At 39.8% G+C, this 16475-nt stretch overlaps 1 protein-coding gene across 1 annotated transcript in view; it reads right to left on the bottom strand.

The window, feature by feature from the left end:
• Positions 1-16475, bottom strand: part of DPY19L3 (dpy-19 like C-mannosyltransferase 3) — a 67280-nt gene that overhangs the window by 17101 nt on the left and 33704 nt on the right. The window contains exons 9-15 of the mRNA XM_080827609.1: positions 8965-9096; positions 7266-7367; positions 5041-5114; positions 4704-4862; positions 1693-1815; positions 1195-1306; positions 287-343 (exon numbers count right to left, since the gene is read on the bottom strand). Coding sequence (XP_080683735.1) covers positions 287-343; positions 1195-1306; positions 1693-1815; positions 4704-4862; positions 5041-5114; positions 7266-7367; positions 8965-9096 — 759 coding nt within the window. The remainder of the gene's footprint in view (positions 1-286; positions 344-1194; positions 1307-1692; positions 1816-4703; positions 4863-5040; positions 5115-7265; positions 7368-8964; positions 9097-16475) is intronic.

The raw sequence follows: 16475 nt of genomic DNA, 5'->3' as shown, positions 1-16475 counted from the left end.
AAAACACCTTTCTTTTCAGAATTTGCATCAGCTGAATAGTAAGTCAGAATCAAAATTAATTAGAAAAATTAAACTGTAGTTGTTTTTGCTATATTTTTACTTGTTAAAAACTATTTGGGAAACAGATCAGTTTTCTTATCAATGCCAAGTGTCTTCATGAGAAGTGAAGGAGATGTTTGTAACTTCTGCAAATCATTCTATTTGCCAATAACAGACAGAGTACATTGAGTAAAAGCAATTATTCTGCTAGATTAATGATGGAAAGAATGAGGAAAATCAGTCTTACCTTGTAGCACAGATACAGCAGTATTAATATCGGTACTGAATATCGCATTATACATATCTATATAAGAAAGACATTATTTAGATCACAGGTATTTTTGCCTTACAGTTTTGCTTTGTAAACACATGACTTTTTTCTTTTTAAAACAACAGAAATGTCCTTTAATGGAGCATGAGTCTCCAATTTGCCCAACAACTAAGTCAATGTAAGGGTCTGATCACTCATGAGATACTCATAGCTTCTACCGTATTGCCACCTTGTGAATATTTAGGGGAGAACAACAACTCAAAACTGCATTTATAGGCTAATAGTCATAACCGTATACTTATATTTGCTCTAAGTATAATTTATAATGATAATAATAGTGATAACTCTGGATAATGGGGTTATTGGTGATTTTTAATTTTTCCTTGTATGCTTACAGTACTTCCAAATTCAGTATGAGCATATCTAACTTACGGTTTGGGAAAAAAACCAAATGATATAAAAAATAAAATTAAGATTCAGAATAAAATTATTTAAAAAATAACTCCTTATAAAATCATAATGTGTCAGGGCACCTGGGTGGCTCGGTTGGTTAAGTGTCAGATTCTTGATTTCGGCTCAGGTCATGATCTCAGGGCGGTGAGCTTGAGCCCTGCACTGGACTCTGCCCCAGGCATGGAGCCTGCTTAAGATTCTCTCTCTCCCTCTCCTTTTGCCCCTCCCCCTTCCCCTGCTCTCACTGGCCCTCTCTCTCTCTCTAAGATAAAATAAAAAAAAAAATCACAATGTGTCAGTTATCTATTTTCAGCCGTCTCTGTTTCTTCAGACTGGTGAACAGGCAACTACTGAAAACAATAGGAACTGGCATGAAAGAAATCCTAAAACTCATAAAAATGAAAATGAAATAGCAAAGGGACAGCACTGACCCTCTTTGGGTTATAAAGACGGATCGACCTCAGGAGTAACTCCCATATCTCGGGGCTGCATAAGCCGAACGACGCGAACACACACATGTGCGACGTCCAGAGGTACTTCATTCTGGAAAGACAGAGACAGGAGAGGTGGACCCGTGCCAGCTGCAGACAGACCTGCAGTATGACACACAGTGTGACACCTGCTGTGCCGTCTGTGGGAGTCAAGTCTGACTGAGGCTGTGTGGAGACCGTCTGCCAAAGGGTCAGTTATGAATTTCATTGCCTTTTGAGAAAATCATATAAGTAAAAATGGAGGAATATTGGTAATTAGGAAAAGACTGGTTATGAATAATATTTTATACTAGAGAAGATGGTAAATAAGGACATTTTTATGGGAACCATAATTATCAGTGAAGAGGATTGTGAGTACCTAAGCTGCATTGCTAAAGCATGTCAGGTAAAGAGTGATCGAACAAAAAAATCAATCCAGCAAACAGGTAAGAAAAATACCTCATTGTACTCAATGCCAAGAATCCAAACAGAATGGTATGTATTAGGTTGTAAGCCGTTTCTGGTTTCAGGATGATTGTGCACTTCCCCATTTGACCCGTGGATTGTTGGCTTGTAGAATCACTGAATAAAACAGCACACATACAAAATTGAAGCTGGATACATCATTTTAAGTTAGTTAAATCTTTTTTAAAGATACCAGAAACTTATGCCTTCATGTATTTAGAAATGTGTTATTGCTCTAAGATAAAATGAATCAACATAAATCAAAATTCTGAATTTGTGATGAAAAAACTATTATAATGCATTAATAACTAGAATACAACAAATTTCATTTTGAGTAAAAATTTTGAATGCTTTAACCCTTTAAATTACAAGGAAGTAGAAAAAATTCTGTTGGAATCACTTAAATTACGAGATTTCTTTAGAGATATTTCATGAGTTACTAGCATTTTACAAGTGTTTACAAATAAGAAAAAAGGAAAACAAATCCATAAACATGGAAATCAGTTCCCTTCTGAACAAATGATCACATTTTAGCCAACCAATACCTCATTAAAGACGTCTAACATGATTTTTTTAATCAAATTTGGCTACATTAGAATAATTAACCCATAAAATGAATAATAATTCTTTATCATGTCAACACTCAATTCATATTCTACTTTCCATTAATGCCACTGCTTTTTTCAGGTGGTTTCTTTGAATTAGGACCCACAGCTTTCACGCTGCATTTCATCAATGTCTCTTTAAATTATTTTCAATCAATAGAGGTGCCCTCCACTTGGAGGTCGCTTATTGGCGGAAGGAAATGTATCATTTGTCCTGTAACTACTCCCACCTTCTGGATTTGGCTGATTGTCTCCTTGTGGTGGTGTTGAATACATTTCTCTATTCCCATGCTCCTTATAAACTTGAAATTAGATCTAGAGGTTAATTATTAGAGCCAAGTTCATTTATTGTGGCAAGAACACTGCATGGGGGATAAGCTGTACTCTAAACTCATCACACCGGGGAAGAGCACACTGTCCTATCTCGTTGTCTGAACCTGAGAGACTCTGAGATGGGCGAGTGAGTTCGGCCGTTGCACCATCTGTTGTCAAGGGGATGCGGAAACAGCAGGAAGGGCTGCCAGTTTCAGATAAAACCAGTACCTTTACAAGGCCTCACTTACCCTTCATAGAATCCAATAGACCTGGATATGTACGATGCTTCCAGGCAACTAGAGAACTCTTCTTTCCTAGAAATCCTTTCACCACCCTACGTTCACATGAAAATCAAGCTGATATTCTAGGGGAATTTTCACCACTGGTAATAACCTTTACTTAGATGTTCTATATCACAACCCAAACTCTGGCTTCTATGTTGCTACTGAAAGAGTGCTCCAGACAAGGAGAACATATGTTCTCATCTCCCCTTGATACCTGAGAGAATTTCGCAACACCTCTCCCCATCTCCCCCGCCAAGCTGGAAAGCTCAGATCAGTCCCGTGAACACAGAGCCCCTGAGTTAATCCCCTCACCATCCTACCCTTTACACCAATGCAGATGTGCCAGGTAAACATAGTAGTATCATCCTTCCTAGTACTAAAATGATAGAAATACTCTGGATACTTGGCATTGATAAAATATCCTTCAAAGGACTTAACAGTTATTTAATATTAAGATACTATAATTCTTACATCACTTTAATGAGCTTTACTTTAATGATTTTCTTGTAATAAGGTTCTGATACCCCTACCTGGTAGATGAGGATGCTCTAAAATCTTTACCTACAATCACACGGCAAGTCGGCTTGCAGAGACGGCTCAGAGATTCACACTGAGCATGGCAGACATTTTCACAAAAGACTGCAGGCCAACTGAACTTCCTGCTTTGCATGCAGTCTAGAGTCCTGTCGACACCTGGCGTGTCTGGAATAATATTAAATTACACTGTCTAGAATAATTTCCATCTATTTTCACAGGGCTAAATTTTATCTTGGGCAAGATATCGGGCTAAGAACACTTCTGAAAGATACTAAAATAGGTTATAGTCAATGAAGTATTTTCATGGTTCAATGTGGCTTCACTCTTAATAATCATAAAACATCTCAACTGATCTGGACTTGTGCTAATGCCCTTTCCCAGCACGGCTCTCTGGTGGCTGCGAATCACAGCTCACCAGCACCTTAATTGGCAAGATAACTACAGAGAAAAGGGCTTCCTTCTGAGCTTCATTAAGTTTTCACAAATGACAGTAGCTTCAATTTCTTACACTTAATTTTCTTTCAATTTAACATGGATAGTAAATGCAAAAACCTCCATCAGCTTTGTAGGCAGGTATTCTACAAGCTTTAAAAAAGTCTTTATACTCCCTCACTCTTTCTTTTAGCAGATGAGTAGACATGTTCAGCCTTTTAGACATAGTCAAATTATTACTGAAGACTTTGGGAGGTGCTAACGGTTACGGTCTGCTCCCATTTTACAAGCCCCTGAGCAAGACGCGACAAAACAAACCAGAGTTAACTCTTGATATCTCATGAGCAATAACAACGACAGCTAGAAGAAAGGTAGAAAAACAACAGGAAATTAATAACGAGAACAAAACAGAGACCCTGAGTCAGTAACAACACCAGCTCATGACAGCTACAGCTAAAATCTACAAAATATTCTAGGAGAGAGGCAGCATTCTAACTACTATTATTTTAACTTATTTACTCCCATAAAACCCCGCGGAGTAGGTCCTCTGGGTATCCCCATTCCATAATAAGGGCAAGGCAGAACTGGCACAAAGAGGACCTTGTTCCCAGACCAGTCTCTACTGCATTGCCTTTTTGCTGTCTCTTATCTGGTCAATCCTTAAATACTCCGTGTGGGGACTACTCTAATCTGATTATGATCCCCCTTTGAGCTGAACCATACTACCCTGCCCGAGGTCTGATATTTTGAACTTCAATTTTTTTCTGCCATGTTTCTGCAACACAGATCAAGTTCATTAAAGCACAGGAGAGGTTTCTGAAACATGCCGTACCTGAGATTATGGAAGGCGACAGCTAAGGCTGCCATCACTGTGATGGACAGAACAAATATGTAAGCATAAAAGAGGAGAGTATCTGAAAGCCTTCCGAATGTATTAAAAGGTAAGAGGCCAAACGCTTCTTCACACAGATACAGATTTGCATCAAAATCTCTAGGGAACAAACGAAAAGAAAGCAAAGTATTAAATTCAGTACAAGATAAATAAACTACACTTTTTTCCTCAAAATGAACCTGGATTTTATAGTTGAAGGCATAATGATAACTTAAGTTTTAAAGTCCCTGCTGATTCAATATAAAAAAGCAAATATAAATTTAAAATTCAGTCATACCTTGTTGCTCCAAACCCAAATTTTGCCTTCAGAAATTTAAATATGTGTTCGTCTGACTTCAGATTAAGAATTTTCTATCAGGGAGGGAGAAAATGAAAATTGTTATGAGTGCCTTATGCATGGTTTCCTGATAATTTCCCATTGAATACACATATTCAGTGTCCAGTTTCACAGGATTGTGTGCACATGTGTTTATAAAATTAGCAAATATTCTCAATAGTTGTTAGAAGTGAGGGATTTTTTTTTTAAAAGATTGTATTTATTTATTTGACAGAGAGACACAGCAAGAGAGAGGGAACACAAGCAGGGAGAGTGGGAGAGGGAGAAGCAGGCCCCCCACTGAACAGAGAGCTCAATGCAGGGTTCTATCCCAGGACCCTGGGATCATGACCTGAGCTGAAGGCAGTGGCCTAACCCACTGAGCCACCCAGGTGTCCCAGAAGTGAGGAATTCTAACGGGGGGACTTTCAAGCTCCCTCTGTTCCTTTTCTTCTTTTTTTAAAAGCAGAATCATTTTTTCAAACCATCTTACGTGTTAGTTTAACATGTAAAATAGATAAAAGATGAGCTTCTTTGGTCTCAGGGAGAGGGAGAGGGCTGAAGCCCAGCAGAGTACAAATGTTTTGATCAGAAAACCAGTGATATGATGATCTGAAACCTCAAACAAATACAGAGCCCACAGGGCCTGTCTGGCTTTGGGGTTTCTGTCTGCAGTCACAACTGACAGAAGACTCAGCCACACAAAGACAATGGAGGCCCCTGTGGTGGCCCTCCGGGGGAACCGACAAATGCCAGTGCACATCATTAGTGATTATAACTCACATAAATTTTATTTTTACTATATGGCTTATAAAAATCCATTGGACATAAATGGGTAAAGAAGTTCTGTCAGAAGGAAAATGAAGATAGAAAAGAAAAGAAGATGAATCCAGGAAGTGAGGTTAGTACCTAAAATATATTTGCTAGAGATGAGCTACAAATTTGGGCTTACACATTCAACTAGCAAATGCAGACGGAGATAAAAGCACAGGTTCTAAGATTAAAACAAAGCAGTTGCTCAAAAGAGATCCTAACTCCTAGAACTGAGACTCAAGAGAAATTTTCCCCATGGCTACAGTAAAAACAGCAGGAGTCTCAAAGAAGATTTCTTCTAATTCCTCTCATTGTACGTAGTTGGCAAGACGTCAAGTACCATTCAATAGATGTTATTCTTTGGGAAGTCAAGAATCAATGGTCCGGGCAGGCAGCTCTCTCCTGACTTAATCCAGGCACAGATCACTGAGTATCTAGAGTGGGGGAATGGAGGAACTGCGTATCTTTCAGCCAATCCTTCAGAAATGCTGATTGCTCCGCACAAATAAGCTTTTGATAAGTACTGAACTCTGGGGTTTAAGAACATAGTGACAAGGACCCGGGGTGGAAGTGTTTAATGCGGCTGGATGAGTGAGAGTCTTTGAGAGTCAACAGACAGGAAGAGGGACTGCCATTCTCTTATGGAAGAGAAGGAGTCTGTCATGTACATGCAGATGTCTCCTGTCCTGAAACCAGCCTTCTAGGAGGGGCAGAATCATCTTAATAAATCACTGTGCTTCGGATAGTACAGTTAGTTTATTTATCTCTCTTTTTTCAAAGTAAGCTCCACACCCAACGTGGGGCTCCAACTGACGACCCTGAGACCAAAAGTCACATGCTTTGCCAACTGAGCCAACCAAATGCCTTGCCAGTTTCTTTAACTTGACCCAATAAAAATCACGTCATCTTTTTTTGGTACCACAGTGCAAGAAAATGCTCTCTTCAAAAGCAGAATTTTTTAAATTTAGAGAAACACTTAATTCTTTTAAAGTTGAGTTTTTATAAAAAGTTTAATAACTCAGAAAGTGAGTTCAAGTTAGGACATATTGAAGAGTGAACAGGGGCGCCTGTGGCTCAGTCTGTTAAGCTTTGGCTCAGGTCATGATCTCAGGGTCATGGGATGGAGCCCCATGTCAGGCTCTGTGCTCAGCGGGGAAACTGCTTCTCCCTCTCCCTCTGCTCCTACCCCCCTCCACTCATGCTCCCTCTCTTAAATAAATGGATAAAAAAAATCTTTAACAAAGAGTAAACAGAAGTCAGTGACTAAAATCAAGAAAACAACAGTTACTGAAACAAAGTTAAAGCTGAGCTTGTTACAAGTAAAACTGGTAATTCTGTAGTAATGTAAATTAAAGGTCATTTTATTAACCTACCTTAATAATGTTGTTGAGGAAAAGTGTCAAACATAAAACTGCAAATAAATGTAACAACAGTTTCCCAAGCCTATTTAGGAAGTTTCCAGTCTTCAGATTTTTCTAGAAATTAAAACAGTTGAGTTTTAATCCTTAAGTTACTTCATAAACATTTAAGATGAGATTACTTAAGGATTTAAAACATTAGATCATGCAACATAGAGAATATATGTGGAAAATATAACCTAATTTTTATGAGGTTACAATGTCTTAATATTTGTACATTTCTAACATAAGAGTAAATGACTTCCTTAATAATAAGCTTCCTGGGGCACCTGGGTGGCTCAGTCGGTTAAGCTGCTGCCTTTGGCCCAGGTCATGATCCCAGGGTTCTGGGATTGAGCCCCGCATGGGCTCCCTGCTCAGCCGGGAGCCTGCTTCACCCTTTCCTCTCCACTTGAGCTTTCTCTCTCCCTATCTCTGTCCTTCTGTCTCTCAAATAAATAAATAAGATCTTAAAAAAAATAAAGTGCCTCCTTAATTATTTCACTTAAAAAATTAATAATAATAAGCTTCCTAAGATCAGAAAACTGTCCTCATCTTTCTAAGACCTTTGCAACCAGAGTATGGAGTCTGCCAGAAGGTACTCAAGATACACTGAATGAACAAATCTTGCGATCACTGACCCATTAATTCATGTAGCACAGACACAGCCATAACCCAATTAAAGACCTATCTGTATAAAAAAAGGTAAATTGTGCTCTTTGATATATAATAGTTTTCTTACAACCCTTAGATAACTTTACAGATTATCAAATATAATATCTAAAGAGTTAAATATGCATGATGTTTATTTATAATTAAAGTTAGGATGAATGAGAACTACTGTTTTAGATAATCAACTAAAGCCTGTTTAAAAGTCGTCGTGACAGCTTGTCCATGACAGCTCTCACTCCAAAGAGAAAGGATTTATTCTTCCCAAAGCAGAAAGTAAAACAGCTTCTTGATATAAAAGTGGTTATGAGAAATGTTTCTCATATGCTCATGAGAAAGAAAACAGGCTTTATGACACTATATGAAGAAAAACAACGGACTCTTAATTAAATCCCATGTAACTTTAAGAAATCTGAATTACTGAATAAAGCCAAAAGATCAGGCCAATGTTTTCAAACGTGACACCCTAGGAAAGGTCCCCATACTTCTAAATGTAAGTCCTGTGATTCTCGAGATTCTGAGTGAATTTTAATTCACTTACAAACCAATAGCATGGTACGGAACGATGGGGTGAAGGGCAGCGCGGCTCCATCACTAATACGGTGTCTGCCAACTTGAAAGACACCGCGACGAACACCCCCCAAGCAACAGCTTCTTCTTACTCTTGAATTCATACACAATAAAATTTAAAGATTTTTGCTCTTTTATTTCAACTTTCTATCAATGGCATTCAAATAAGCATCTTTGGCTAATCCCTGAACTAAGATTCCAATTCTCTAAGAAAAGAAACATGTCAAAACGAAGGGATGGCACAGCAGAAAGCTACAAAACAGAAATGGTTTCCCATGCATGGAAAAAAAACCCCACAGAATACCTAAATAACGACCTCAGTGCTTTTCAGAGGGAATGTGGTCAGACATCTTCCTTTGTGTGCTGTATGAAAATAAGGCCCAACTACCCACACAATTAAAAAAAAAAAAAAAAAAAGGACACAAATATGTCCTACCTGAAGTTTTCTTGCAATTAATACTGAAAGGTTGAAACTGATAAGCAGCGATCCGAGAATCATAGAATTAAAAAACTGGAGGATGCAGACCAGGAGCAAGCCCGTCATCTGGATGCCATACAGCCATGTCGCCTGCAACAAGCAAAGATGAGATGGTGAAATAAATGGGTTTTATCAAGAGACCAGTGCATGCTGACACGCTGGCTGGATACATTTCGAATCACAAACAACACAGGGAACTTCAAGCAGTTCAGTCTAAAAACAAGTCCCCCAAATGGAATCATTTATGTCCTTTATTTACCTTTGAATTATACAGCACTTGAAACCTTGTAACATTAATTAAGAAGAGAACAAACGGATAATAGGAAGTACAGGCAGCAAACAATGGCATAAATACATTCTGGAAACGGGCAAATGCGATCTGCAGCCTTCCATTTTCTCCCGAGTTCTTTTATAGCTACGGTCTACAGTATTTCCTCATATTCTGTGATTTCTGAATGTTCCGCACTGCAGGTCCTTTATGCTGCTTTTCCTGTGTGTGTGCTGACTTCCATTAGACGGACAACTCCTCCCAGGGTGAGGCCTTCGACTCCCCGCCTCCTGGGTCTGGAGCGGGCAGCACAGTGCCGCGGTCAAGAACGTGAGCCCCGAGGTCACTGGCACCTGCGCTAGCTACAGCACCGATTCTGACGCAAACCAGCTGTGGGGCCTTGACGGGTTGGCTGGGGTTCATACAGAACAGGGGTGCTGACACCTTCTTCAGAGCTGCCATTAACGTCCTGGTGTAAGGACCGGATGCGGTGATGTTTTAAAATGCCTAGCACATAATGAGCTCTCACTAAAGACAGCTCTTGGTGTAGAACTGCTGACAGGGTGATATTGACAGATGCAAAACTCAAACAACTTCAACGCAGAAAATATGCCACAAAGAAAAAATGACAGCCTCATTTAATAAAGAGTTGATACTTTTTTTTCTTTTTAAAGATTTATATATTTACTTGAGAGAGAGAGAGAGAATGTAGGAGTGTGTAAGCGAGGGGGCTGGGGAGGGGGTAAGGGAGAGAGAGAATCCCAGGCAGACTCTCCACTGAGCACGGAGCCAGAGGTGGGGCTCAATCCCAAGACCCCGGGATCATGACTTGAGCAGAAATCAAGAGTCGGACACCTAACTGACTGAGCCACCCAGGCGCCCCAAGACTTGATACTTTCTCTCCTCTTTGAAATTGGACAATTCCATACTCTTATTGGCATATAAAATATTCTGCTCTTATCAGCAGCAAATCAGATTTCCCTCATAGTTTTGTTTTCTTCACCTCAAAGGAAACAAACCTCTATCTAGCATCTAAAGGCCTGGACTGCCACAGTTCAGTGCTTTTGCTTGGTGTTAACAGAAACTTGGAATTTAGGATTCTAAAGATACAGTATTTTATTGTAGGAGATTTAGAAAATCCAGGAAAACATAAAAAGAAATAGTAATGGATGGAAAGGTAGGCTCTAAAATCAAAATCTAACACATTACCTACAGAAATAATATTGATCTCAGTGGCGTGTGATATTTCATGTAACATTTTACTTATTTCACATTACATTGTATCATTTTCTCACGTCAAGGACTATTCTGTGAAAACTTAATTTTAAATGGCTACGTAACATTCTACCAGATGCCATGATTTGTCTGCCAGTGGCTCATTTGTTTCCAGCTTCTTATTATTGTTGAAATTAATGTTATGAATGTCTTTTTAAAAAAATTCTTAGATCATGGTATCTGGTTACACTCATCCACCCTTATATGCCAGGGATGTGTTCCCAGAGCCCCAGTGGATGCCTGAAACCATGAAGAGTACTGAGCCCTGTACACAGCATATGTATATACGACACAGTTTCATTTATAAATGAGGCACGGTAAGAGACTAACAACAGTAACCAATAATAGAACAATTATAGCCATATACTGTACAAAGTTTATGTGAAGGTGGTCTCTCTCAAAATATCTTCTTATTCTGGACCCACCCTTCTTGTGATGATGGGACGTGGCAAAAGAGCCAGGTGATGAGATGGAGGTGAGTGTGAGACGCGTGGTGACCCAGTGTTGGGCTACCACCGACCATCTGTTGGAAGGTGGATTATCTGCTGCTCACAGAACTGGAACCGCAGATGAGGTGAGGGTGGGGTGGGGACTACTGTCACTCCTTAACTCGTTCCTTGTTGTACCCCTAGCACCCAAGACAACACGCACTAGAACAGTGTCACCTGATAAATATGGGAGGAACAAATGACAGATTCCTAGAAGTGCAATTACTGGTTAGTGAAGAAACTGCTTTTCTTTTTTAATAGGTTCATTGAGATATAATTCATATAGCACAAAATTCACCTATTTAAATTCATGATTTTAGTATTAACAGAGTTGTGCAAATATCCCCAGAATCTAATTTTAAGATATCCTCATCATCTCTGCAACATCCCGCCGGCTGATGGGCACTGGGTAGGCTCCACTTTCTGGCCACTATGAATCATGTTGCTACAAACATCCATGTACAAATTCTTACGTGGCATGTTTTCATTTCTCGAGGGTATGTACGTGGCAGTGGAACTGCTGGATCACATGGTAACTCTATGTTTAACATGCGAGGAGATGCTAAATTGTTTTCCAAAATGGCTGCGCCATTCTGTAGTCCCACCAGCAATATATGAGAGCTCCAAAGTCTTCACCTCCTTGCCAACATTTGTTATCATCTGTCTTTGCTGTTGTTTTTAGAGTTTAGCCATCTGAGTTTGGGGTGGGGGTGCGGGGGAGGTAATGGTATCTTATTTTGGTTTTGATTTGTGTTTCCCTAATGAGTAATGAGGCTGAGCATCTTTTCATGTGCTTGTTGGACATTTGCATTTGTTCTCTGGAGACATGCCTATCCAATCATCTGCCCATATTTTATTGCTGAGAGAGTTGTAAGAGTTCTTTATATATTCTGGAACTGCCTTATCAGATATAGGATTTGCAAATATTCTCTCCAATTTTGTGAGTTGTCTTTTCACTTTGATGGTATATTTTGAAGCACAAAAGTTTTAAATTTTGATGAAGTCCAACTCATCTATTTTTAATTTAGTCATTTGTGCTTTTGGTTCTGGAGCCTTATAAAAAGGATTGGTCTACTCCAAGGTCATGAAAAATTATTCCTGTCTTCTAAATGTTTTATAGTTAAAAAATTAATGTTTTATAGTTTTAGCTCTTACAACTAGATCTATGATCTATTTTGAGTTAATTATTGTGTATGGTGAGAGAGAGGAGTCCAACTTCATTCTTTCACATGTAGATATCTAGTTATCCCAGCACCATTTGTTGAAAAGATTATTCTTTCTCCATAATTATCTTGGCACCCTTGTTGAAAATCAAATTGACTGTTTATTTCTGAAGATTTATTTCTGGTCTCTCAATTTTATTCCATTGATTTGTGTCCATCCTTCTACTAGTATCACACTGTCTTTATTACTATAGCTTAGAAGTAAGTTCTGAAGTTGGAAAGTGGGAGTCTTCCAACTTTATTCCTCTTTTTCATGATTGTTTCAGCTATTCTGGGTCTCTTGAGTTTCCACATGAATTTTAAGATCAGCTTGTCAAGTTCTGCAAAAAATTCACCTGGGATTCTGAGAGGAATTGTGTTGAATCTGTACAATAATTTAGGGAGTACTGCCATCTTAAACAACAGTGAGTCTACCAACCCATAAACACGCAATATCTTTCCAATTTATGAAGGTCTTTAAAACTTTCAGTGTTTTGTAGTTTACAGAGAATAAGCATAAGCACTTCTTTTGTTCAGTTTATACCTAAGTGTTTGATTCTTTTTGATGTTTTTCCTTCTAGGAACTATTTTTTGCTCCCTTTCCTATTAGGGTGTAAATATTTTTCTTACTGATTTGTAGGACCTCTTTAAGGAAAACAAATCACTCATTAATACATCTTAAAAAGATAAAGCAATTTTTTGTCTGCCTTTCTGAGGGACGGTGTTTCTTGGTGTTGCCAGTTCTTTTTATATCAAGTAGGCATAATTCTAGAGAAAAGAACAGTTAAGTCACAACAAGATCGCATAGTTCTTATAAATGTAATGATGTCCTAGGTTCATAAGAAACATTGTTGGTAAACAGCCAGAATGTAAAACTGAGCAGTACTCTGTATTAGAAAGTCTAGATTATCAGTGGTAGATCCGATGTTTGACAGTAGCTCAGCTTCTTGATTCTGTAAGTTCCTATCTTTTGTGAAATTTGGGACATTTTCAAACTTCCTTCGAAAAGCACTTTTCCAAATACATTTTTCAGCCTCATGCTCTTTCTCTCCTTTAGGGATTCTGATTGTAAGAATATTAGAGTTTTTGTTTAGTACCACAGGTCCCTGAGGCTCTGTTCTTCCCCCCCACCCCCAGGCTATTTTCTCTTGTTCAAATGAGGTAATTTCTAATTTGTTCTAGCTTCCAGTTCACTGGTTCTTTTTTCTGGCCACTCATTCTCCTGCTGAGCCCATCTACTGGGTTTTTAATTGTCATTATTAGAGTTTTTCAGCTCTAAAATTTCCGTTTGTTCCTTATTTTTCTATTTTTCCTTTGTTTCAAGTGTGTCTGTAATTGCTCGATGAAAATTTGTTATGGCTGCTTTAAATACCCCATCAGGTAATGCAAATTCTGTGTGTGTCGGGTATTGGCATCTGTTGACTGTCTCTTTTCACTCAGGACAGATTTTGCTTGTTCTTAGTATAAGAAGTAATCTTCAGTTGCATTGTACTATGTCACGGGACTCTGGATCTTTTTAAAATCTCTGTGTCGGCAGGTCTCCTCTGACCCCACACTAGTGCTATGCCAGTGGGGGAAGAAGGATGCTGCTTCCTTATTTCCAGATGGGGTTAGATGTCTAGGTTTTCCTCTTGGCCTCCATTGACTTTTGGGAGACAGGGGAGAAGGGGGTCCCATTGCCGGGACACGGGGAAAGCTCAGGCTCCCTACGAGGCTCCGGCTGAGAAGGGAAGGGGCGCCTCATTAAACTGCGCTTCCCGTGGCCTTCACTGACACTGTGTGTGGAGGGGGAAGGTGAAGGGAGAGAGGGAGGCTTGTTACTTCTGAATGGTGGTTAAAAGCCCGGCTTCCCTGTTGATCTTTTCTGACACTGTCCTGTCCGGAAGGGGAGGGGATATCTCACGACCCCTGGATGAGGGCCGAAGGCTCTCCACGCCGCCTTCACTGATGCTTCTGGGAGACGGCGGACTTCGGACACAGCCCTGGCAGAACTCGAGTGGCCTGCTGCAGCTGGCGAGGGTGGAAGTGTGGCTTCCCCACCGGCTCTCTGCTGATCGACGTGGGAGTGAAGCTGCAGCTCTTTCTGTGCTGTATGGCTGAAGTACTGCAGTTATGACCAAACATTTCCTTTCTTGCTAGAGACACCTCGCCTCCCTTTTCCTGATCCTTCTGGCTTTTCTTGGGGCTTCTGCCTGGCTCCACTGGTGTCTCCTGGTTGCTGACTTTTCCAGCACCTACTCTGGGATATAGGAGGCGGAAAGAAAATCCAAGGGCCTCTCTGCCACATCCTTCCTGTGGGCGCCAGGGCTCTAAGCAGCTGGCTTTCATTCCTTCCCCACCCGAAATCATCATCTGTGCATTTTATATACACTGCCCAGGGCTTTTAGTTGCACTAAGTGGGAGGAACACGGACAAGTGCATTCCCTCCATCTGGTCTGGAACCAAATGGGGTACTCTAAAATTTCCTCTTACGTGGTGATCGTTCATGTGTCAAGACACAGGTTGTTTTCACAACAGGTTAATAAAACTTCACTAGCCTTCATATTCTTTAACGGAGCCAAAGTATATGCCTTCTACCATCTATTACTCTGCTCTATATTTAAAAGGCCTAGACACATTCCTGAGTGAAGCCTGAGCTTTTTATGGTAAGAGATTTTCCATTACCCAGGAAAAGATGAAATGCACCGAAGAGGATACGGCTTCTTGTCAGCACTTCAGACTCTGAATCCGCATTACCTTTCTCTATACCAACTATTCTGACTCTCCCATCTGACATGATTAGAGGTCAGCGATTCCAGTTTATGAAGAAACAAAGGCCCCAAGAAGTTACATCACTTTAAAGATCTAGCTATTTTCATACTCAGTAGCGGCAGCTTGGTTGTACAACTCAGGATTCTTTCATTACTGTGCTGCTCCTCCTCCAATTCTGATACCTATAGCTACTACCACTAACATCAACATAGTTTCAACTATGAAAGTTAAAGGAAGTGCAGAACTGACTATGATGTAAATTACCTGTATTCTCCTTTAGGTTTGTGGTGTGTGTGCCAAAACAGTATCTTTTATTGTTTTCTATTTTAAAAGAAAACAGAAAAAGTAATACATGAAAAATTCAAAAGATTTGAAGGACAGCAGGAACTTAGAACATGAAGCTCATCATCACGGTCAGCTGACTGCTCATACTTTGATGTCTATCTTCTCGGAAACCTTTCTCACTTTTCCTATATGTGTTTTATTTTTATTTTTTTTTAAAGATTTTATTTATTTATTTGAGAGATAGGTAGAGAGAGAGCACAAACAGGGAAGGAGCAGAGGGAGAAGGACAAGCAGACTCCATGCTGAGGGCAGAGCCCAGTGCAAGGCTTGATCCCACGACCCCGAGATCATGGCCTGAGCTGAAATCAAGAGTTGGCCACTTAACCGACAGAGCCACCCAGGTGCCCATACATATTTTATTTTTAAAAAAGAAGAGGGGGGAAAATAATGGTCACATGATACTGTTACACTGCTATACCATATTTACTTAACAATACTCCATTGCTACTGACTTAGGTTGTTTCCAGCCAGCTTTTTCTTATTACAGTACAACTAAAATGAACATGTTTGATTAGTTCCTTAGGCTAAATCTCTAGAGGTGAGAGTGTCAGTGAAAGGGAAAACACATTTCTAGGCTTTTCTGTGAAATTACACTGCAGAAAAACTTTATACAGTTGTTTTCAAAATGGCACAACATATTTATTCTTTTATGTGACAACCTACAGAGTTCCTTTGAAAGTGCTTGCTAGAAAGGGGGAAATGTGCTATTACATACAAAGAGAGGAAGGGAGACCAACTGGCTCAGGAGAGCAGGCCATGGAGAAACGCAGCTTACACGTCACCGTGACCAAAGTCCAAAGGGTTACAAAACAGGAAAAGCCAATATGAACAGACTCCACTTCATTTGTGCATGAGGCTTTCTGAGGCACCCAGAGCTCTGTTACCATTATTTAATATTATATATACGCCCCCCCCAACACTTTCCTCTGCTCTATCTACTTACTTTCCTCCCTGTATTTTACCATCATGTCCTCCCCCAACACGCCATCCAAATTCTACTCTTCTCATTTGTGGCCCAGCTCAAGTCTCCCACCTTTGTGAAACCTTTCTAGCCTACAAAGAACCTTCTTTGACTTCTAGTGCTTCTTATTACTACAGATTAACCTCTCTAGACATACAGACCTCTAACTGTTAGCTGCC

This window comes from Martes martes, assembly GCF_963455335.1.
Source record: "Martes martes genome assembly, chromosome: 17".
NCBI classification, from domain to species: Eukaryota; Metazoa; Chordata; class Mammalia; order Carnivora; family Mustelidae; genus Martes; species Martes martes.
This window is presented reverse-complemented; position numbering and strand designations above follow the sequence as displayed.